Genomic DNA, 25,043 nt, shown 5'->3' on the forward strand with positions numbered 1-25,043 from the left:
TTGCCAATTCACCACGTTCCTGATGGTGTTTTGCCCCAGTGTTGATTCCTGTTTGTTATGAGCGGAATGTAGGAATAACATACGTGGGAGTAATTGTCGCGTCGTGTATTGCCTAACTGCATTGTTTCTTCGATAAACGTGTATGTGGCATGTGATGTGACGTTTACTTGTACTCTCGTTGTTCCATAGGGAGCTTTGTGCTTATTAACGCAGTAAGTATCGTACGATGGCGAACAGGAAAGAGGTAGTTTGTAGCCAAGGCAGGAAAATAATCAGTAGGGTTCATGGATATTTTCAAAAGGAAGCAGAAAACAGTGGTCCCTTGGTAAGTGTACACAAAGTGCAACAGAGAGTGTCGGAAGCTTGTGGAGTGACGCGAACTGTGCAGCGTATTGTTAGGGAAGGCAAAGACAGTCTTGAGGCGTCGGGTTCCACGTCATTTGAATCAGCACGCAAACGAATCAAAAGGAACAGTATCACAAAGGCTATCGACGGTTGCGATAAAGATATAATAAGAAGAATTATCCTCGGGTATTATGTAAAGGGTGAATATCCAACACTGAACAAGTTTTCGTTGATTTGCATACACAAATAAGCTTTCAGTGGGGAGTTTCGTCGTTGTGGAGGATACTGAAGTATATGGGGTTCAAGTACAAAAAGAGCAATGACGGTAGACGATTTCTGATGGAGAGAGCCGATATAGTTACAGCCAGAGTAACGTTTTTGCGAAAAATGCATCTTCTAAAAAATAAGGAACCTTTGCCCTATATAGGTATTTCATTTAGATGAAACGTGCATACATCAGAATTACGCTCCAACGAAAATCTGGCAAAATAAAGAGGGCACAGGGGGTTTAAAAGTGCCCGTGGGTAAAGGTGGGCGCATTATTGTTTGTCACATTGGTTTTCTACAGGAATGTAAATTAGTTTTCAGTGGTTTTTGCAGTTTTTAGATACGCTTGACGAAAGGAACATCAAAGACGCAGTGATTGTAATGGACAATGCTAGCTACCATTCGGTACAGTTGGAAAGAATTCCTACAACGTATACACTTGATATCATACACTTATCGGTATTCTACTGACCACAAGATGGGGATAATATGCATTCTCAGGCCATACGCGAACAATAGGATGTCTGTATTTCATGGTTCTTTCGATTTCAACTCCTCTTTCCCGCTACTCTGGCAACGCTGCAGTCTCTCTCTCTAACCGGTCTGTCTCGTTGCGCTGGATAGGTCGTTTCCCCGCTCTCCACTTCCCCTGCTAGCTTCTAGAGCGCACGCCGTAACAACTGAAAAGAGCTATACTTGATAAATGATTTTTTGACCATAGGCTTGTAGCCTAATCTGTACTGAGAAAAAAAACATCTTGGAGTGAAAAACTTGTAGTACGAATGATGACAAGATTCTCTCGGCCTATCGACCAGGTGAGTTGTGGAAAAGATTCCAAGCTTTCGAGAGCTAACGTCACTCTCATCTTCAGGGTAGAAGTGACTTTCTAACCTAACTTCTACCCTGAAGATGAGAGTGACGTTAGCTCTCGAAAGCTTGGAATCTTTTCCACAACTCACCTGGTCGATAGCCCAAGAGAATCTTTTCATCTAGGATATGTAGATACCAAGATATAAATTTTTATTTATAACCTTACATAATTTTAAACTTCCCACTGGAAGCATTCTGGCTTTGTGGCCTTCACTGGGTAGAGTCAGCCTCGAGGTTTAAGCGTAAACAACAGCAACGGTTGTGCAATAGGGGATGAGTGACTTTGTTATATGCTGCTGGTTTTTCTAACCTTGGTTCAACTACGAATGGATAGTGACATTATCCCACCAAGTTCTTTTTTTTTAATAATAACTTCCTCAAATTTAAAAAAATATTGTCTCATGATTTTAAATTGCTTTTATGTTTTGAGAACCTCCAAACCGAATCTCATCCTTGCTTTTCTTTTCAGTATTTGGAAAAGCATAACATCTCCGACATATCACGCGAGAACTTCAGCTTCAGCTCGAAGGCCATGATCGGAGACTTCCTGCAGCCTACGAGTGGGGCTGCTGGAGAGGATTATATTCGACTCACGGAGGAGGAGGTTGTGAAGAGAATAGACGAGTTAAGGTTGTCTAAAGGTTGGAAACCACGATCTAGCAAACAGTCTAGGTAACATATTTTTCTATTTGAAATTAATTTTCTTAATGACAGTTTTTTTAGGAGAGAGGATATTTTTTGTAAATAACACAGAATTGTTGTTCATTTATATAAGCAAGTGAATTTTAACCATTTTTATGCTGTGAGTGCAAATAGCATAGTAGGTTTCTCTTTGCACCTATGTGCCACAGTTATGCTACTTTAATAGCAGGTGCTCATATGATTGATGTAAATACCCTGTTGTCTGTTTCATGGAAGCAACTGGTTGAAATAACTCAAGACACGTTTGTATTATTGTAACGGTGCATTAATTTTTAATCAGAATCCTAAAGGAAACTCTTTTAGCAAGCCTGTGTGATAAGTTTACATTGGAGCTAAACTTTTATCTGATATTTTGATGACAGTAAGAACAGTGTACTGATTTCAGTCCATACGGGAATATTCAAACTACAGTGTGTCTTAGAAGTCTGTGTACCCTTACATTATCTCTATGTATGAAAAAGAAATGTGACATAATTGTTCAAGCATGACATATGTGTTAGCTGAGCTTGATCATTCTTTCTTTAACTTCAGTGTTACTTAGTGAAATGACCGACTAGAGTTTTTATTTTTTAAATTTTTAAGGAGAGGTGGTTCTTTTTATCATTGGAGCCTTATTTAATCATATTTCAATAATTGTTTGTTCAGTAAGTTCATGATCCCACATACTCGCCACCAAAGTCTTTTCATGTCTTTGTATGGAAATTTATCATACTCTACTTAACTCTTAATTGCACTACTCTGTACATAATGTAAGGCAGTCTCCCCGATGGCGCAGTGGTAGCGTCATCACCTTGTAATCATGGGGTCCCGGGTTTGACACCCGGTGGAGGCACATAGTGGTTCGGATCCCACTTTAAACTGTAAGTCCAGTCCCAATTAGCCTTGCTGTGCATAAAGTGGACTTAAAACACGAAATCAACTAACCAACCTAATGTAAGATCACATATGAGGCAATTTTTCCCATCCAAACTGTTTTTATTTGGCAATTTTTTTACAATTTTGTAATATTGTAATAGTACTGTAATAGATTTGTGTGAAGGTTGCAAAAATTCTTAGAATATGAATTATGATGTTTTTAATTGGACGTAAGCGAGTTGCTAATTTTCCTCTCGAAACTTACTTGTAGAGGTTCTATTAATTTTGGTAGCCTCTGTTACCAACCACTTGGGAACTCGTTGCTTCACTACGGGTTACAAAGTAACTCGCTTACTTCTATTATTATGAACCACGTCTTTTATTCCCCAAAACTGAATATGATGTTTTTGTTGCAAGACAGAGCAGTGGTGTGAAACTACCAAGTAATGCCATGGAGGGTAAAAATTTGCTCCATGCTGCACTGTTAACAACTATCCTACTTCAGTGATACTAAGAACAAGTAGGACTTCATTTCTCCTGTAGTTTATAGAATAACCAACCTTGCACTGGGCGAGTCCATGTGGATGTAGGGGAAATTATACCTTTTAGTGGAAAGTTTGTATCTAGTGTGCAGATTTTCCTTAGCAGTTGAGTTATTTCCTTTCCCAATGTTTCCAGGCTCTCAGAAGAGGAGTTGCTCCGACGGCAGCTGGAGGCTCAGGAGTTGGCTCGTATCGCTCACGAACACAAGATACAGCAGCAGATCGAGCGTGAGAAGGCTCTCCTGGCTGCCAAGGAGGCCAAGCGCCTGGCCAAGGAAGAAGCACAGAGGCAGAAAGAACAGATGAGGTGAGATTTCTCTTCCTGTTGTCAAGGGAAAAAGTGAAACCGTAGTAAAAGGAAATCAAGGTATGTGGGTATGTGGTGGTTACCATCCCCCAGTTAAGAAAGTTCTCTGAAGGCATCACCCACTAGGATAATTTGCATAAGTATCCCCCACCCACTGCATTTTCTCCATGTTGATTAATACAAGCACCACCTTTCCTCAAAGTGGGCAAAGCACCCCCACCCCCAAGCAAGGAATTTCCACTTTGAGCACTGGGAGGCCGAGTAAGATCTCATATCTTACACTTCAATCATACAAAAAACATTTTTATCTTTTATTGGTTTATTTTTTTTACAACTCATAAAACTGAATTTGAATTGAAAATGCCGTGCCGGTGTTGTTAAGTTCAGACTTGACTCCACCATTTAAATGGAAACTGAATTTGACTTGCTTCCTCTGTAAACATCTATATCTTTGTTGATGGACAGTTCATTGTCATTTTGTATTTTTTCATGATGCGCAGAGACCTCTTATTTTGTTGTCTTTGTGTTTACCATTTGAATTATATAAAGTTTTTCGTGGTGATACCCCAAAAGGGGCAAGTCCCCCTCTGGGCACCTATGTAAGCACTCTTTGATTCATCCAGTTAACTCCATCCAAATGTGGCTCATTTCTGAGGGTAGTGTATTAGAGAACTTTATATCACTAGGCCATTTTATTTATTTGCAAGTAAAAAAGGCCATGATATGCTATCCAGTAGTATTACAAAACTAATAAACCATATAAGCCATCAATGCATTTCTTGATTTTTCAATGTGTCTTTTTACATAGTTCTCAAATTCCTACTCTCTCAGATTTATTCCTGCATTGCATCTAGTAATATATGTTGAATTAACTTTCAACTCGACATGCTGTATATACTTGTACCTGTCACATATTAACAGGTACAAAGCGCAATAATATGATAATGTCATTCTGGAGAATTTTATTGTATTGTGTGTTGGTTTTGTAATTCTCTTCCTTTGACACATAATTGCTTGATCTAGTGCTGTGGCTCAACATCTCTGTGCTATTGTGGTTCCAAAATGCTTGTAATGGTTGCAAAATGTAAGCAGTCGTCCTGTGGAAATCTGAGTATTAACATTTTGTGTTCTCGTGTGTTTCAGAATGATGAAGGAGCAGGAAAAGCTGGAACGCCAAGAAGCCATGAGAAGAGAGAGAGAGCTTCGTGCTCAACAAATGATGGAGGTATGATACTTTTGATAAGATTCCGGATTTACTCTAGTGTGTAAAAATCTAATCATGTCCACAGAAGGTGAAATGTCTATACTATATCTGTTCTTATCATCTGGTATTCTTACATTTGCCAATAATTTTATTAGGGATGGGACTGATTAATCGGTACTCTATCGATATCAGCCGATATAGGCATATTGGTAAAATTACCGATTATTTTACTGAAACGATATATCAATAAATATCTGATAATTTAGTGCAAAATTCTGCCATTTTGTTGTTATTTTAATGGATATTCTCCATGCCCTACTTTCTAAAAAAATAATTGTCTAAATATGCAATTTCTTTTACACTGCAGTCACCTTGAAACAAACATTTATTAAGGAGGTCAATGAACTTTCAGCTTCTTCAAGGACCATTTCTAATTTTATATCGGATCTGTAGAATATTGGTTGTTGGTATCGGTAAATTTTATATTGTTACTTTATCAGTATCAGACAAAATTTCATAATGGTCCATCCCTAAATTTTATTAACCCAAGGCCTCCCTGATGATCGTTGTTGCCTTGTAATCAAGGGGACCCAGGTTTGTTACCCGGTGGAGCCACATAGTGGTTCGGATCCTGCTTTAAACTGTAGGTCCAGTCCCAATTAGCCTTACTGTGCACAAGGTGGACTTAAAACACCAAATAAATCAGTCAATCAAATATGTGTGTAAACATTTTATGACCTACGTCAACAGTTCTGCCATTCTGTCATAATCCTTTTGTCCTTAAGACAAAACCGATTAGGTTTCCTTTTGTAGCAGAGAATGGTAGGATAGCCATACAGTGTCTCTTCAGTAAATAAACTGTAAATTTCGTGTTTGAGTTTATTTCGTATTTAGCAGTTCCTTTCGCATAATTTCGTGACAAAAGATTGTAGGAAAATGTACCTCACACCTTCAAAAACCTGAAAAAAAAGCAACTTTGCAGTGTGTGATTTCATATTTCTTGAAATATGCATGTATCTGTCCTTACCAAGATGGAAAGATTTCATTCAGGTCAGTGTAGGAAGTTTGAATTTGAATTTTTGAATTTTGAATTTTATTTTTCTTCCGTTGACCCTTGTTTAAAAGGGCATGGAAAACGTCAAGATACATAATGAAATAATAATTAGTTAAGTACATCATAACAAAAAAAAAGAAGAAACATTGTGTAGTACATTACATCACTACACCAAAGTAAAAATGAAAAAATACACTTCATTACAGTACAATAAAAATAAAAAAAACACATTATCATTGTTGCATGATTGAAATAAGAATACAATTAAAATACATATTTTTTAGTACATTGGCCTTGTACTGTCTTGTTCCATGAATTCTCGGATACTGTAGAGAGCTCTATCTGTCAAATATTTTTTTATTGTTTGTATTTGTTTATCTTTTGGAGATATCAGTTTTATGTCATGAGGCAGCTGGTTGTAGAATATTTTTCCGGCATTCATTGGTGATTGTTTTGAGATATTGAGTCTGTGTTGGTTCTGGTAATAATTATCTTTCCGCCTTGTATTGTGGTTGTGTAATTGGTTATTTTTAGTCATGCTTCCAGTATTTAGAACAAACGTTATAGCCTTATAGATGTATAGGGAGTATATTGTCATTATTTGTTTTTCCCTGAATAACTCTTTGCAAGATTCCCTACAGCCTAGTTTGTACATTATTCTAAGTGCTCTCTTTTGAAGTCTCAGTATTCTGACAGTATTATTATATAATGACCCACCCCAAGCTATTATGCCATATTCAACATAGGGGTAAATTATTCCATAATATATGCATTTGTTAATTTCTGTTAAATTATATTCAGCCATTTGTTTTAGCAGGTATAGATTAGATGATAGTTTACTGCAGATGTTGTTAATTTGTTCTTCCCACGTTAATTTTTGATCTAGTGTTATTCCCTAAAACTTTACTGAAGATACAGTTTCTATGAGCACATTGTCTATGCATAGTGTTTGTGACTCAAAATCCATGTTTCGGATTGTATTGAATATCATAAATTTTGTTTTATTGTTGTTTATTATTAATCCATGTGAAGTTAAGTATTGTGCCAGTTGGTTTATGGTGATAAAAGTGTTTATTTCAAGCTTCCTAGGGTCGATACCTCTGGCAAGAACAGTTGTGTCATCTGCATAGGTGACAATTTTTGTGTTTGGGTATTCTGGTACATTGTTTATGTACAAAATAAAGAGCAGGGGCCCCAGGATTGATCCTTGGGGTACCCCCATTAACACTTTCCTACTTTGTGATTTAAAGTTAGTGACTATACCATGCACGTTGTAGCTTATTTGAGTAATTTGCATTCTGTCCTGTAGAAAAGATTGTATAAGTTCATAAGCTATCCCTCTTATTCCCATATTGCTTAGTTTGACCATAAGCAGGTCATGTTTTACCCTATCGAATGCCTTGGAAAGATCTAGATATATAGTGTTTGCAGCTCCGTGTTTCTCTAATGTTTCGGTTACATAATCGATTAACTGTGCTAGAGCTGTGTTTATTGATTTCTCTTTCTGGAATCCATGCTGGTTTCTGTTTATTATGTTATATTTGTTACAAAACTTTATAATATAATTTTTTCCAATATCTTTGAAAAAGCAGATGTTAGGGAGATAGGTCTGTAGTTCTCAATGTCTGTTTCAGCTTCTTTTTTGAGCACACTGTTATCAATATCTATGACATGGAATTAGTACGAAGTAATTTGATTGTTTTTTTACTTGTGTTTTAGGAGCGAGAGTTGAAACGGCAGCAGGCTGTAATGCTTAAGGAGCAAGTAAGTATCTTGGTGGCTGTTTCTCTTAATTGCAGTTCATTAAATGTTCTTTAAAAATTAGTCTGTTACGATTAATATAATGAGTCGATCAGTGTATCTTTCTGTACATCTAATGGACAAGTAACATTAATGTGAATATTTTCTTTGCTTGGAAGCATTGTAATTTATGTATAATAAAACAAAATTAAATAATTTCATTATTCTATCACTAACACTTGTTTCCAGTCATGCATGTGTTCATTTTTTTTTGTCTGTTACTTGATTGGGTACATGTGATTTATTTTCTGGGGCCCACAAGAGGTTTCACTTATTATAATTTATTTAACATTATTCTAAATATGTAAAAATAATTATTTTTTATCTACTTGGTCTTGTGGTGCTCCTTTACTGGGGTGGGTCAATTGTACTGGGAGTGGAAGTTTGTGTTGTTTATACTATTTTTTTGTTTTGAGGCTTTTTGACAACAGGTGCTAGTTTTCATTTTTTGTTTTTATACTCCCCACAAAATTTACGAGTGCAGTATTTTTTATTTGCTTCTTCCTCCATTTTTTTTTTTGCTTTGATGTTTTTTTTGCTGCATTTTCATGTTTTCAACTTTGCACCGTAAACAGATCTTCGTATTCTTGACATTCGCTTGTAGCCACTTCTCAGTTGTGATTTGTAAGTTTCCAGACCAGTAAGTTAAAGATTTTGACTAGATTTGTAGCAGATTTTTGTCTCAATAGTTCTTGAGAAGCTGCTTGGTAATGTAGATTCTTTTGTGTCATCTTTTCAATGTGAATGCAATAATTTTCAAGTCATATGTTGTGACTTCACATGACTGCCTGGTTGCAAGATGAATTTCATGTTTAGAATAACAAGAAGTTTGTGTGTGTCCAAGTTGATAGGTATTGTCAGTTCCAGACTGTTACTTTCTTTGCATTTTCGTTAAGGCTTTGTTCATGAAATAGTGAAAATTCTTTTAAATTTTGTGAAAATTTTTCGTGGAATAAAAGTCTGAATCGTGTTTAGGAAACATCACATCATATATGGAAATCTGATGGATAGGACCTGTTTTCTGCAGGGTGGATGTATGATAGGCAAAATTAAATGTTACTGACAAGTAACACACCCTCGTGTACAGAAAGGAACCATTACCACATATAAGTTAAAATTTTAACGTAGTTAAATGATGCTTATGTGTTAAAAACAGATGTGTGTTTGCAAAGAGAGGTTATCAGCTATCAAATTCAGTTCCACTGTCATTAGACCCAAGGGTACATATTTTAGGTAATTGTTTGAGTGTCATTGCTTCAGTATGCCAAGACATGTTGATATTTTTCATCAAATTTACCTTTTTGCTTAAAAATTGCAAGTTGTCAACAACAAGTTCCAACGAGAATGGTGGCAGTGGCCACCAAAATCGATAGAACAAAGACGAAAAAGAACAGGTTCGTGGATAAAGTTAATACTAGTTCCTCTGTACTTATTTACTACCGCGTCTCTCATTTCCCAATTATGAATTAAAAGTTGTTCAGAATATTAGTGGGCAACTATTCCACTCCAATTATATTCATAAATTGACCAGAGTTTTGCTTTCAAATAAATTGAAACTGAATTTTGCATAACTTCCAGGATAATTAGACTGCGAAAGTGTTGTATGGTCTTTTTTTTAACCCCTTGAAAGATTAAAATTCCAGGGAAGTATTGTCCTGTATCAGTAAATAAAATCCAATCATGACTTTCCAATACAGAAACATGACCCGTATCAATAAATAAAATCCAACCAAGACTTTCCGATATTGAAATATGACCCATATCAGTAAATAAAATCCAACTAAGACTTTCCAATATTTGAATATGACCCGTATCAGTAAATAATATTGAAATATGACCCATATCAGTAAATAAAATCCAACCAAGACTTTCCAATATTGAAATATGACCCGTATCAGTAAATAAAATCCAACCAAGACTTTCCAATATTGAAATATGATCTGTATCAGTAAATAAAATCCAACCAAGACTTTCCAATATTGAAATATGACCCGTATCAGTAAATAAAATCCAACCAAGACTTTCCAATATTGAAATATGACCCGTATCAGTAAATAAAATCCAACCAAGACTTTCCAATATTGAAATATGACCCGTATCAGTAAATAAAATCCAGTCAAGACTTTCGAATGCCAAAACATGAGCATTAATATTGGCTCAGCCCTAAATATAATGAAATCATACAGTGTATACAATTATTTTCATGATATGTATATTTTAGCTTTCTGATTCTGTTCTGTTTGAACTAAGCATATCAAAGTTAGTTGGAAAAACATTCACACTATTAATGACTTGGAGGCGGATTAATGGGATTAATGTGATTTCGAGCCTTTCCCCTTCATTTTTCAGTAAAAAAACTCAGGACATGTGCAATTTTTGTCTCTCATTTTCATCACACTTCTTGCTTGTCTTTCCTATTTCACCAACAATGTCACCTTTTTTTTAAGGAGGAAGGAAATGTGATAATACGATAATTTTCTTTGTTTGAAGTTTCTGTTAGCTGTGGACTTTGTGTGCATTTATTGAGAGGGAAACGTACAATCGTCTTGCAACCAGGCAGGGGGATTTCTTTTAAAGGGGGTATTTAACTTGTGGTAATTTCTTAAAGTAGACTTCACAGCAACACGTTTGGCACTCTCCTTGCGATGAAAACTGGCAGCCTAGCACTTGTGGGTGTTTGTGTGAGTACGTATGTTTTTTGGGGGGGTCACACTTACCATGCTCATTTTGGACAGCTGATGTGAACACCATTTTTCTTTTCCTCTCCACATGCTGTGCAACTATATATGCAAGAGCTCAATAAACAAAGGGAGATGCTGTATACAGTGGAGCTGGTATGTGTGGAGTGCCTTAATTTTTTCCACCATTAATTTTCCCTCTTAGCCTGACAATGAGTCACTCCAAGTGTTTTCTTTTCTTTTTAATGGAATGTAGTACAGTGTATATTGTGAAGATTATGTTGGAATGTAGTGTTGAGGAATGAGACAAATCCTTAAGTATAGTCTAGAATTATAACTTTTCTTTAGTCATTCTTGTACGAGGGATGATCGATAAGTAATGCCTCCAATTTCGTAACTCATCAGTGGATGCACCACACTATCTCCCTGACATTTGGCATTTTGTGTGAGAAGCAGAAGTGACTAGCCTTGAATTGGAGGCATGTGTCTGACCCAATGACCAGGGCAGTCATCTTAGAATTTAGCTCTCCTTTCAATAAATGACTATGATATTTCAAGATTTGAAAATTTACAAATGCTTAGAATTCCTTCTGGAACATCCACGTGAATTTTCATGTAGTTTGCTTTCGTTGTTATCTAGATATTATCGGTAGTTTAAAACAGGGTGTCTACGAGTCAAGAAGTCAACAAGGTAGGTCAAGAAAGTCAGGAAAAAGTCTACAAATCATGCTTGTGGTCAAGAATTTTTGCTATTTTTACAGTATATAGTGAATTTACATTGTTACATACCTGTACTGGGATTTGATAGAATTTAATATTTCGAAATCTAATATTGTATTGAGTTGTGGTTAAGATTTTTTTCATTTTGATCTTTAAGAATTACATTCTTGTATGCATGAAGTTTTGTAAAAGTATTAAATAAAGTAATGTGGCCATTCCCCATCCAGGGTGAAGTCTGAAGCATTAATATTTAAAGCAAGTCAAAATATCTTGTTAAAGTACAGCTTCAGTTTCATCTTAATTGTTCTTGTGGTAGGAGTTTTTCATTCAGTAAAAATATCTGTTTTCTTAATTTCCAACTATACCTAAGTATATAAATCTTAAGAAAAAGTCAAGAATTTTAGATTTGTTATTTTTGTTAGACACCCTGTAGAAGACTGTACGTAGCCACGAAACTATTGACAATATCTAGACAATAGCCAAATTAACACATGAAGATTCAAGTGAATGCTCTAGAAGAATTTGTAAGCAGATGCATTTTTTCAATTTTTTTAATATCTTAGTCGTTTATTGAAAGGAGAGGAAAATGGCATTGGCCAAAGGTCCTGCCAAGCCTTAAACTGTATCATTTAAAACAAATTGTCACTCCATCTGTTCTGTTTCAAGAGATACACACCCTTTTCATGTAGCTGCTTCTTTTTCTCTCTCTCTCTCTCTCTCTCTCTCTCTCTCTCTCTCTCTCTCTCTCTCTCTCTCTCTCTCCCCTCTCTCCCTCCCTCCCTCTCTCCCTCTCTCTCTCCCTCCCTCTCTCTCTCCCTCCCTTCCTCTCTCTCTCTCTCTCTCTCTCTCTCTCTCCCTCCCTCTCTCCCTCTCTCTCTCTAACTCACTCTCACGCCCACACACACTAAGATGAAAGTAAAAATAAAGAATAGATGCGCAGGTGCTGCCATCCAATGATGAGTTGTATAAGTTGAAGATATAACATTTCAATCATCCCTTGCAGATTCGAGAAGTACATGTAATCATGTCGTCATAATCGAAAAGGTTGGGATATGACAACCCTCCTCGAATGAACAGTACCTAGCAATCTTTCTCTTCCTTATGGTAACTGGAGTTTGTGATTACATGGCTCTGACTTTTTTGCACACTCAGTATCCACATGCTCTGTTCTTCTGTGCATCACGTGACAGAAGGAGCTCCTACTTGAACTGCCTAACCTTCTGACATTTCTTCTTTTTGTAACAGAAGTTACTTCCAGTCATAATGCTTACTGGAGTAGGTTAGGTGGAACACCTTTTGGTACTTGTAGCACCCCATTTCTGTGACATGTGGAAATTGTGTGTGTGAAAAGCTAGACCCATAGTCACATTGATCATTATAGATGCACACACTGTTCAGTATAGATGTGTCAATTACATTCCTAGCAGGAGACAATTGTAAGTTAATATTTTATTGCTTCATGAAAGATTCTTGTTGCCACTGGTGGTGCAAGTTTGTACTAATGTACAGTACATCCCAAAATTAATGTGTAGTCATCAAAATGGCATACATTATTGTCTCCATTATGCCCCACAATCAGATGCGCTTGACAAAAAGTATCTCCAGATTGAGTGATGCGATCAAATTCCCAAGGTTGCCAGGTACTGTTCATTTATTCAGGAATACCGTGTAGAAAATAATGCAAAGCTACTGACTTGAATGTGAAGTTATGCAAGAATACTGTGTGCATATTCCAGGGGGGAAAATGTTCATGCTTCTGATAAGTGTATTTGTTGGTAGTGAAAAAATATTCATGGATGTTTTGCATCTAGTTGAACACATGACCTGCAATATGTTTTGGAGATTGTTATTTTACAAATGATTTGAAGTCATAGGCTCTCAGTTGCAAAGAACTTCTATTCATGAGAATGGTAGTGGGGTGCAAAATTTTTGTGATTACAACGTATATAAAAGAACGTTTAGTGTAGTTGTGGGGATTCACTTAATCACGGTTATGTTGGTTATACATATCTTTTCATTATTTTGTGTATTTAGTTATTTTATGCATTATGTTTCTATTCCCACGTCACATAGTTGCAAATACTTTATCCAGTAATCAGTTTGCAAGAACAAATCAACTATTTTATTAGATGTCGAACTTTAATAAGAAAGGTGGGGGTGGGGTCATTGATGAAAGTACTCTCATCTGCCCTTCAAATACCATCATATTGTTCAAAATGTAGAGTTCATTTAAGTGTTACTTTGCATTATTCTGCCTGCAAACACATATTATACTGATACACTTGGAGTGACCCTGTGATCCTATAACGCCAAAAGAAAGAAGGCTTTGTAGAGTATTTTCTTTCACTATATGTTGATTGCAGTATATTCACTGGTTTGTGTCTTATCTGTCTGTGTGGCTCATGTTTGTATTGTGATGTGAATTTTCTGATTTCCTTCTCTCGTCATTGCATGCAAGGCTTAAGTTGCTTTTCCCTTCGTCCCATTTTGCTTTTGTAATATTTTTTTATGTCTCTCTCTTTCCAGAATTTTTATCATACCTTGTGCATGGAATTGTAGAGTTGAAAGGAGGACAGGGGTGGATGTATTTGCATGGAGAGGAGGGGGAGAAATATGCAAGTTCACGGCAGCATTTTTCACTGATAAATTAGTTTTTGTTTCTCTCTAGGTTAATCACAGCAACGATCAATGATGATTGGATGAAATTGTTGAAGGGGCAAAGAAAGAAACTGATATGGCCCAGGTACTAGGCATGTGGCTTGTAGGTTTTGCCTTCATTGCTAGAAGAGAGGAAACCATAGACAGATATATTCTGTTACTAGCTTTCTGTATCGTGCTACAATGCTTGTGAATGTTCGACATACATCCAGTTTTCAATTAAATATGTTTTGTTCAATGCCTGGTGTTTGTCTAGTTCTACTAATAATAACCTGCATATTCATGTCCGTCACACGAACCTATCAGAAACTCTCATGTCCAAACTGGGTTTCTGACTCAGAACCTTCAGCTCTGAGGCAGCAGCTGGTTTCTGGTTTACTGGATAGGTTAGGTTGTTATTGTGATGAAAATGCACTATGTGATCACAATTCTGTAAGCCAATATGCTACACTGCTACCGTAAAACCTCGTTAATCCGGACTAATGGGGGCGATAAGTTGACCGGTTTAACGGAAGTTCGGATTAACTGAAATAACCTAATAAAACAGTAGAGAGTGCATTAAAACTTCGTTTATAGCAACAAAACACGTTTATTATAGGCCTAAATACACTATACACTATACAGTACAGTACAAAATCTGCAGGAAACAGTGGTTGACTGCGTTTTCTTTGTGAAGTTCTCTTGTTGACTTCTAGCCACATTTAAAACCTTGCATTCTGCTTTTTTTTTTGCCTGTCCAGATTAAGTGAAGTTTGGCTTATCGGGGGTCCAGATTAAGTGAAGTTTGGCTTATCGGGGTCCAGATTAAGTGAAGTTTGGCTTATCGGGGTCCAGATTAAGTGAAGTTTGGCTTATCGGGGTCCAGTTTAAGTGAAGTTTGGCTTATCGGGGTCCAGATTAAGTGAAGTTTGGCTTATCGGGGTCCAGATTAAGTGAAGTTTGGTTTATCGGGGTCCAGATTAAGTGAAGTTTGGCTTATCGGGGTCCAGATTAACGAGGTGTTACTGTATTTAAATTTATATTGCTGTTACATATTCACTATGAATATGGCTGGTCACTGATATCCACTGTTTTTAACCAATCATAGCATACACGAGATTAGACGTTCTACAGCAGGGGTGCCCAAACCTTCAAATACAGGGCCGATCAGTACTTGAGTCATAGATTATAGGTCATACATATTACACTATATACTTATATTAAAGTTAATCTACAACACATTAAAATCCATTTTTTTAAGTACCAAGATGGGCCATGGCATGTTGGAGGTGACCCAACAGTCATAGTTTGGACAACCCTCTTCAACAACACTCCATGCATGCTTGAGTGGATACACTGCTGAGAACTTGTATATTGTAGTGATGTAATATTATAACCTTGTCCTTTTTATTATTTTTTTTTTTAAAAATGTGAATGCCTCTGTTCGGTTAGTAGATTAGACAGGATAAAGGTAATGTAATATTTTATACATAAAAAATGTTGGATTTAATGTTCATTTTTTGATGCGTAATGAATGTAATTGTTAAACTAAGTTCTTGTTGTATTGTTACTTTTATGAACAAGGACGTTATGCATATAATTTAATCTTTGTTTCAATTATTAATGAATAGCTGAATGTTCAAGTGGGAGCTATGATGCATGAAGATTGACCTTGTTGATAGAGAGGTGCTTGTTTAGTTGTGCAAGGTTTTCAGGTTGTTTTATTTGTAACAGGAACGAGAGCGAAGGAGGCAGCACATGCTGTTGGTGAAAGCATTGGAAGCTCGCAAGAGGCAAGAAGAGAGGGAGAGGAAGAAACAGGAGGTGAAAGCTGAGAAAATTGCCACAAAAGAAAGGAAGATGGAGAAGCGGAGGCTAGAGATGGAGCTGATCCGAGAACTGAAGAAACCAGCAGAGGATATGGAATTGACAGGTAATGATTAGAGATAGTTTTTCTTGTATGTACGCATTGCTTGCATTATAGAATTATTTTCCTGTAGTTTACGGTTATTACAAGCATAAGAAAACAGTTTTTCTTATTGGACATTATAAATCTAAACCCAAGAACAGGTTTGTCAACTCATATCATCGAAGAGAAGCATTTGATTAAAAAGAGAAGGGTTTTAAAAAGATTAACGGGAAACACAGAGTTGAATGTCTGGGAAGCTTCGTTCATTGCAGAAGAACACTGGAATAAATTAAATAATGAAAATGGTAACATAGATCCAGTATGGAGTTTTCTTTTTCACAAATGGAGTAAGCCACCATCTTTAAAATTTAATGTAACAGAAAACATCAAGAGACTTTGTGAAAACAATGATGAATTTGAATTACCTGATGATATTTGGGATTCATAATTTAAAAAAAAATATATCTGAAATAAAAATAAAGCAGACTGCTTTTTTCACAGTTAAGTTGCTATATTACAACAATGTAACATTGACAACATCCATTATATAACAGATTATTTTTGTTTAAAAAATTACTAACCATTGTTATAACTGTATCTTTAGTCAAAATGAAAATAAATGTCTGATGAAAGGAGCGTGTGTTCTCCTGAAACGTCACAAAGAAAAACTGTTTTCTAATGCTTGTAATAACCGTAAACTACAGGAAAATAATGATTAGAGAGATTGCTCTGTGGTTTTGCATTTTAGCACACTTTTCATCTGCACTATGTAGTCAGTTTATTATTGCTACTAAAGAGAGAAGTCCCTCACTGTGCCTGTGCGTTCGAAGGCTTTGGGCTATCGCTACAGGATGTGCACAGGTCCGAGTCTCCTTGGGGGAGAAGCATAAAACTTTTCTCCAGAGATTTCGGCCTGTGCATGGGGCCGTTGGCCATAAACCATCATGAGAAAATAGGGGAGCTACGAACGAGTAAAGCCTGTTCGGTGAAAGAACAAACTTCAAAATTCTATTTTTGTCTTTTTATGTCGAAAGCCAGGGAGGGTCACATGAACTGCTGAACCAATCGGTTTTGTCCAGTTGTCGTGGTGAGGGGAAATTCTTGTGGTATTCTGCATTGCCAAATTTATCGTTTCGAGTCGTTTTCGAGAGTGGTGACACCCTCAACAAGGCTAAGCATGGTGAAGGCTAATGGTTGCTGCCGCGTAGCAAGCGAATGGCTCTTTCATTCCCTGCCTCTCCGTGGAATGCGAGCGAAGGGTGCATGGTGACAGCGAAAGGTGTTGTGTATGACTGGACAAAAGTCTGGCACGTAGCAACACCGCTTTCTCCTCCCTTGAAACTCCCACAACTGAAGGTGATATGTCTGAGTTTCATGAATTGTGTTCTTTGGCTGGCTGGGTTTTAATCTAATCCTGTCATAGAGAACATAAACAACGACTGGGAGTTTCTTGTGCTGACTACACATCACCTTGTAACTGGTTGGAGGCCTTCGGTCAGTAGGTAGGTAGGCCCTGGCCCTCATGGCTGTTGCGCCATGGGGAGATGGAACTGTATAATCAAGGTCCCTGTAAATTCAGTGTGTCTACCAAGCTGAAAATCCCTGAAAAAGTCAGGAAATTAACTTTGTTTCTGGAAAAATCAACATTTTTGTACTAGAGCTGTAAAAAGTAGGTTTCGAAGAAAAATTAAGACAAACAAAATTTTAAATTTGTTGTAGACAAAATATACATCACTTTAATATCCTGAGTATTACCAATAGTTACAGTAGAAATTGTGTATTAAAACCGTAAGAAAGTGGTCATGTTTGGAACTTTTTTTTTTCCGTGTAGAAATCTACTACAACAAAATGTTGGTTTATTTTACTTCACTTTTCTGCCACTTTTGGCTAATCACGAATATGAGTATGAGTGATGATATGAAATTGATGAAGGGACACTCGCAAAGAACATCCCCAGGCTGGGATTGGAACCCTGGCATCATAAAGTAAAGTGTTCCCTGTGCTTTGCACCACACCATGAAGGCATATAGGGGGGGGGGGTGGAGTTAGGGCCCCACACTTTCTTGATCACTGCCGAAGGTGAGGTTGATGTGATCAGCACCACGCCCCTGGCCTTTACCCCCCCTTCCCCCAAGAATTTCCTCCAGGTACCCACTTTATATGATGCTGGGTGGGTGCCAGAGCTGCTTGAATGGTAGTCAGATACCCTAATGCCTGAGGTACCCAGGGAATCTTAGAGGAATTTATTATTTGCACAATAATTGTTTGAATTTTTAGAATAAATTAATTATTTGTTAGTCATTAGTCAGCACATTTCAAATATTACATAGGAACTCGTCTCCGACCCTCACTTGTTCCCTCTTCCTACCTAGCAATCATTTGCTGTTCAGTTTTGTGAATGATGTAACATGCCATTGTATTTGATGCGACAGATAATGAACGATTTCATTGCTCCTTCCAGATCAGCAATCTCTTCCAACACTAAATAGGATTCCAGGCCTGAAGCTCTCTGGGAAAGCCTTTGCTGATACGCTAATGGTGTTTGAATTCCTGCACAATTTTGGAGAAACACTTGGTTTTGGTAAGTTTCTAAGCTTTTAATAATTTGCTTTAGTGTAATTGTATCTAGCAGCCTAATTTTGTTGGAATCAGTAATTGTTTTGTAAACGTTAACAATAATTATCGTGAGCCATCATTCAACCTTGGTTGGCTGCTAGTGAGTGTTTTCAATTCTCTACAATTTTTTTTTTTTTTAGACTGTTTTGAGAAAGTTCCTCTTCCTCCACTTTCAGATTTTTTCGTCTCAAAGATTTGAGTATATTCATGTCATATTTTCGAATTGGACCGTGTAGCAACTCTTGTCATGGTTGATATTGTTTCCAATATCTATCGACACAAAACTCATAATTGGAGAACTAATAACAACCTTTTAAGTTCTGATATTTAAAGATTATTACAAATTTAGAATTACATTAAATTGTTGGAGACATGTTAAAATATTATGGTGAAGGAAGCCTACCAGGATTTCGCTCTGAAAAATAAAAAAAAGCCCACTATTTCAATTATGTCTGCACATATATATTTGTCTGTTTTCCACAAGAGAAATTTGAAATAAATTTGCATTCAGCACAAATATGTATATAGGCTCCCCAGGGGTGTATTGATAACATCCTTGTCTTGTAATAAAACGGACCCGAGTTTGATACCAATGGAGGCATCCAGTGGTTCAGATCCCACTTTTAACTGTAGGATTAGTGAACTTATAACAAACTTAAAAATACAAATATATTACTGGAAGTATTATTATTATTATTATTTCTACAATACCTGTGGATAGATGAACAATCTACAGGTAGAGTCAAAAGTCCCTGACCACCCCTTATAAAATGAAAGGGAGTGTAGATTGAAGCAATTGGTCATGGTAGTAATATGTTAGGCCTAGGGGGAAACTTTTTGGTGCATGTCACAACAACGTCCGCCATCTTGGATCCAACTTCATTTCTTTAAATGGTTATTGGGCCATGTGGGGTATGGTTTTGGGCTAGAATTTCACCAAGAATTCAGTGGTGAAGTCAAATTTATGAAAACTTCAATGATAAGGAAGTTATGGTCATATGAAAATGATAATATATTGGATATCCAATAAATAAAAAAATAGTATAAAATATACTGTGGACTACAATTAATTTATGTGATTATGTTAAAAAGAGCAACATATAACACTGAGTGTTTGTTTGTATTTATTTATGATTTCACGCTTGCTGCATTAACTATGAGAGTAATTTTTGTATCCTCCTCTTGCAGACATGGACAGTTTGCCCAGCCTGAACAGTCTCCAGATGGCCCTCCTGAACGACGAGGAAGCAGAGGAGGAGCTGCTGTCCGTGATGACACACCTGCTCGTATGTGCCATCGAAGACCCCGGCATCCCCAATCCTGCGAGGCACACCACCATCCTGGGACAATCACTCAAGCAAGCAGACATCACCCACACGAACCTTTCCGAGATCCTGCGGATATATCTCTATGCCAATGCCACCGGAGAGATTAAGGCTCTAACAGGTGAGTTGAGGATTCTTGAAAAGTACTTTAAAATTGAGTTAGAGAAACAAACATTAATATTGTATAGAATAAACCACACAAGTTGATTGAATAGCTAATGGTAGCTCTTAGTTACACCGATGCTTTAATCTACATGGCATGTGCAGAATGAGATCCTTTACATTTTGATAGAAAATTTACACTTGCCAATTAACTGGTTTTAGGAATCGTGTATTACATAACACAGCTACTATTTGAAACATCTCACATCACATCAGTGGCCACAGTGGCTCAGTTGGTAACGCATCTGACTACCATGCTAAAGGTCCCAGGTTCGATCCCCAGCCAGTTCAAATCCGGGAACTTTCCTAACATTGGAAGCGGCCCCGGCGCCCACCCAGCGTCGAATAACATGGGTACCTGGGCGAAACCCTGGGGGGTAAAGGCAGTCAGTGGCATGATGCTGATCACATCATCCCCACTCACGACCGGATCAAGAAACTTTGGGGCATTAACCCCACACCCCCTATACGCGTTCATGGCATGGTGCTATGCGCAGGGGTGCACTTTACCTTTTTTTTTACCTTCACATCACATCAAAATACATTTTACGAGGGTTGTTCGGAAAGTTCTAAGAATCGGTCAGAGATATTGTTGCAATCGGAACAAAAGCATGTGCATTAGAAGGTCACATCTTTTCTGAACGTGCAAGGAAAATTTCATCGCCACTCTTCCAATAGTCTGGTTTCCATAGGCATGTGAAGGAGCAAAAGTGCAAGTGACGTGACAACATGGAACAAGAGGATGTTCCTGTTATCATCAAGTTTCTAGTGAAGAAGGGATTAAATGCGACAGCCATCAAAGCCAAATTGGACACAGTGTTGGGAGACTCTGCCCCATCATTTGCCACTGTTAGCAAGTGGACAACACTGTTCAAGCTTGGACAGGACAGCGTTGAAAATTACCCCCGCAGTGGATGTCCACCAACCGCCATCACACCAGAAACAATCGATAAAGTCCATGATATGGTGCTGGCTGACTGAAGATTGAAAGTGCGGGAGATAGCTCATGAAGTGGGCATCTCAGTGGACCGAGTACACCACATTCTCACTTCAGAGTTTGGCATGAGGAAACTTTCGGCAAGATGGGTGCCGCACCTGCTCACACCGGAGCAAAAACTCATTCTCGCAGTGACTTCCACTGAATATTTGTCGCTTTTCCAGAGGAATCCTCAAGAGTTTCTGCGGCGTTACGTCACTATGGACGAAACTTGGGTTCATCACTACGTGCCTGAGACAAAAGAGCAGTCCAAGCAGTGGAAGCATGCAGATTATACTGCTACCAAAGAAGGCAAAGGCAGTTGTGACAGGCTATTTTGCAGGCCTGGACGAATCCACATATTCTGCTGGTGTCAAGGCATTGGAAGGCCGTTGGCAGAAATGAATTAACATTCGAAGAGATTATGTTGAAAAATAAAACCTCAATCACTCTGATATTGTGTTTCTTTCTATCCGATTCTTAGAACTATCGGAACAGTCCTTGTACTTAACAAGAACATAACTATTGTACTTAACAAGAACATAACTAAATCAATAATCCTTGAAACTGTTTACTTTTATACAACACTCAAAATGCTGACAAGAGCAAAATTTTTTGTAAAATTAGATACTATAAACATAATTTTTCAACCTTTAAAAGGGTCTTCTTAGAAAATTCACAATAAATAGTGTTACCTTTACAGAATATTGCGAACTCTGAGAGTGCCTGTTATTTTGTTAAATGATTGAAACTAGAGATGGAACAGATTAATCGGTAGTCTTATCGGTATTGACTGATGCAGGCATATCGGTGTATTTATCGGTAAAAATACTGTTTATTTTACTGATCTGATATATCTATAACTATCTTAAAATGTAGTGCAAAGTACGTATGCCATTTCGTTATAATTTTTATGGATAATCTGCTGGCCCTACTTCTTAAAAAAGTAAATATCTAAATATGTAACTTCTTTTGCACTGCGGTCACCCGGAAACACACACTTATTAAGGATGAACCATTCAGGTTCTTCAAGGACCATTTGGAATTGTATATTGGGTCAGTAGAATATCGGTTGTCAGTATCGGTAAATTTTGTATCTGCTAAAATTTCACATTGGCCCATCTGTAATGGAAACATACATATAATGGAGAGAGAAATATTTGATACTTCATTGCAGGCTGCAAATATACTGTAAGTGTATTTCTTTTTTTAGGTATTATGACAAGAGGTATGAATTAAGAGTTGTTAATATGTAATCATCTTATACCTTGATTGAAAATGCATTATTATTATGGCTAAACTTTCCCAATTAAAAAAAAATCAAAATTCATGTACACTAAAATATATAAATATTCTGACTTTGGAACTGTATTCTAGCAGTCTTATCAGTTTTGCTTTAAAATTATCATAATTGCGCAAGAGATTGTAAAAAAAATGCATTTTTGCATTATTTACCAAATAGACACTGCAAAAGTACCACTTTTTGGCATTTTTTGCAGACTCCCTTGAGACACTCACTTTCTGCAAACATATCATCGGTGATTAAATTCCAACCAATCAGTACATAAAATGCATTTATGTGTCATTATTATAGCCCGGATGTTCAGGCATTGAAAAGTATTAAAAATGGCAGGCAAAAAGGCAACGAAGAAAAGGCAGTGTATGTCGAAAAAAAGGCAGTCAAGTTTCAGAAAGAGGCAGTGAAAATTGAAGAAGAGGCATTAAAAATTGAAGAGAAGGACTTAAATTCTTCTTAAATCTTTAAAAATGTATTTACAAATAATAATTTGAATAACAAGGGTATTGAAAAACTAAATCAAATACAAGAAGAGAAATATAATTTTAAAAGATGCCATGTCGGAATGACAAAAGATGCAAAGAAAGGCAAAAATGTTTGAAAATGGCAGCGTAAGGTGAAATAGGCAAAAAAATGCAACATAATGTATTGTTCAGAACCTTCGGATCGGTGTACTTTTGTGTTCAATTTTTGTCTAACAGCATCCGAAACGAATAGGCATTTTGCCTAAAATCCGGGCTCTAGTCATCATACTTCATCAAGAAATCAGTAAGTTTACCATATCCAAGATAGAATGTTGAAGAAGACTAAACATTTCCTTTTCTTTCGCTTGGACCACTCAGAAATCACTGACTTCTTGTTTTAATAGTCCACATTATATTTTATACTAATTTATTTAGCAAAGGGGGAATATAACTTCTGCTGCCCTTCCCCCTGTCCTGGCATGCCACTGTGTGTGTTCTACTAATACTGTATTTTCTATACATAACAATATTTTTGTTCCTCGTACTGTGCAATACATTAATGTATGAATTGTTTCCTTGACAGGGATATTTTTTGAAAGGGAAAGAGACCGGGAGAAAAGCCCACTGAAGAACAACCAGTTCCACGAACGTTTGAAAGAGAACCAGACGTGCAAGATGTCAGAGTGGCTGAAGGAGCACCCTTTCCTTGCCCTGAACCCCACCCAGAAAGCGGCCATCCTTGCCTTCCTCTGCAACGAACTCCTGCAGAACAAAGCTGTCCTTCGGCAGATCGAGAACTCCATAGAGAACGTGGGGATCATCCGCAAAGACAGGTGGATAATGGAAGGCAAGATCAGAAAGTAAGTGAAAGACAAGATGGGATTTTAGATATCAGTAATTTAAATGTAAAGTAGATTATAATGTAACAGGGTAAAAGGTTTTGAATGTTTTTGTTTAAGCTGTACTGGGTGGTCACAAGGCCAGCCGATCCAACATAACACTATGGTACACGATGCGAGACAACGCAACACAATGAGTCTTTTTTGTTTGTTAGCTAAAATCTGATTGCAGATTTCGTCCATGTACACAATAAGTCTAAGTCTAGAGATGGTTAAGTGTAAGAAAACGCTTGTGCCTTAACTTCGCCATCCAAAAGAAGAAGTAAATAAATAAATAAGTCTGTCTTTTATAAATCAAAAAGTGGGTAACCATGCATCAGAATCAGTGTGTATGTGGAATTAATGTATCAATGTATATGCGTTGAATTGTATCTATATAATACCAGGAGCTATTGAAATAGGATTTTTTTTTATTTCCGTTTCCCGTCGGTCTGCTATTGGAGGTCTGTGGCTGAAGTGAATGGACTCGCACATGCACAGATCATTTTGTTGCAAGCTGCTCCATGTGATACCAAATTCCACGGACCTTCGTTGTGTTGAAAACCGTCGCAACGTGACTCGAATAAAATGTTTTGTCCAATGTGCTGTCTTACGTAAGAGACTAATGTTTAACCTTCCCTGCGACTGCTAGCAATAAAAATGAGTCTTCGCACAATGTCGGATCCAGTGTTACCATGTCAGATCTTCTACTCAGATCCTCTGGAGCCCTTTCAAAGCATCAGATTGTGATGAAACATGATATAAAGGCCATGGGGAAGTGAAATAAATTATTGTGATGTACTGCATGGGTTTAACATGATGAAAAGTTGGAAAGCGTGGCAGGGTTAATGTTTCAGATGCATGCAATAGATTACAAAATTTTGAGGGGTGTAAACCTTCGCAGGCTGACCTGTGCAGACAATTTCCACAAGCAGGATAGATAGCATGAAGTCTATCCTCAAATTCAGTTTCTAATGCAAAAGATTTATCTATATTAAGCGATGTAAATTTTAAACATCTGACCTCTAGCAGTGGAACTACAGTTAACCGTGATTTTATGTTTTTCAGTGGACCAAGCTGAAATGCAGGGAAGTGTAAAATGAAGGAAAATTTTAAAACATTTAGCTATTTTGGAACAATGAACATCGAATGTCTAATGCGGGAATGTAAAATCATTAAGGAAATCAACACGTAGGTCAAGAAGTCAATAAAAAGTCAAGAAATTATGCTTATGATGAAAAATTTTTATTTCACAATGACCGATTGATTTCTACTTCACTTTTCTGCCCCTTTGGGTAATCGTGAAAATGATACAAGATGAATGAAGAGGCACTCATAAATATATAAGGACTACAACATGAGCCTCACATAAGATTATACTGACTGGGAGTCCAGACTCCAGAGCCTTGCTAGTCTGCCAAATGCAGCCCAGGAT

At 37.1% G+C, this 25,043-nt stretch overlaps 1 protein-coding gene across 7 annotated transcripts in view; it reads left to right on the forward strand.

The window, feature by feature from the left end:
• The window catches only part of LOC146004333 (bromodomain adjacent to zinc finger domain protein 2B-like), a 164,181-nt gene that overhangs the window by 96,143 nt on the left and 42,995 nt on the right, over positions 1-25,043 (forward strand). For 5 of the 7 annotated variants that reach the window (XM_083143110.1, XM_083143112.1, XM_083143111.1 and 2 more), the window contains 9 exons: positions 1,952-2,154; positions 3,718-3,888; positions 5,032-5,113; positions 7,866-7,910; positions 10,718-10,780; positions 15,716-15,914; positions 18,352-18,471; positions 19,695-19,952; positions 23,314-23,590. In XM_083143110.1, coding sequence (XP_082999236.1) covers positions 1,952-2,154; positions 3,718-3,888; positions 5,032-5,113; positions 7,866-7,910; positions 10,718-10,780; positions 15,716-15,914; positions 18,352-18,471; positions 19,695-19,952; positions 23,314-23,590 — 1,418 coding nt within the window. The remainder of the gene's footprint in view (positions 1-1,951; positions 2,155-3,717; positions 3,889-5,031; positions 5,114-7,865; positions 7,911-10,717; positions 10,781-15,715; positions 15,915-18,351; positions 18,472-19,694; positions 19,953-23,313; positions 23,591-25,043) is intronic. The other 2 variants (XM_083143115.1, XM_083143116.1) reach the window with 1 other exon arrangement.

Source organism: Lepisma saccharinum, chromosome 21, assembly GCF_977018435.1.
Source record: "Lepisma saccharinum chromosome 21, izLepSacc3.1, whole genome shotgun sequence".
NCBI lineage: Eukaryota > Metazoa > Arthropoda > Insecta > Zygentoma > Lepismatidae > Lepisma > Lepisma saccharinum.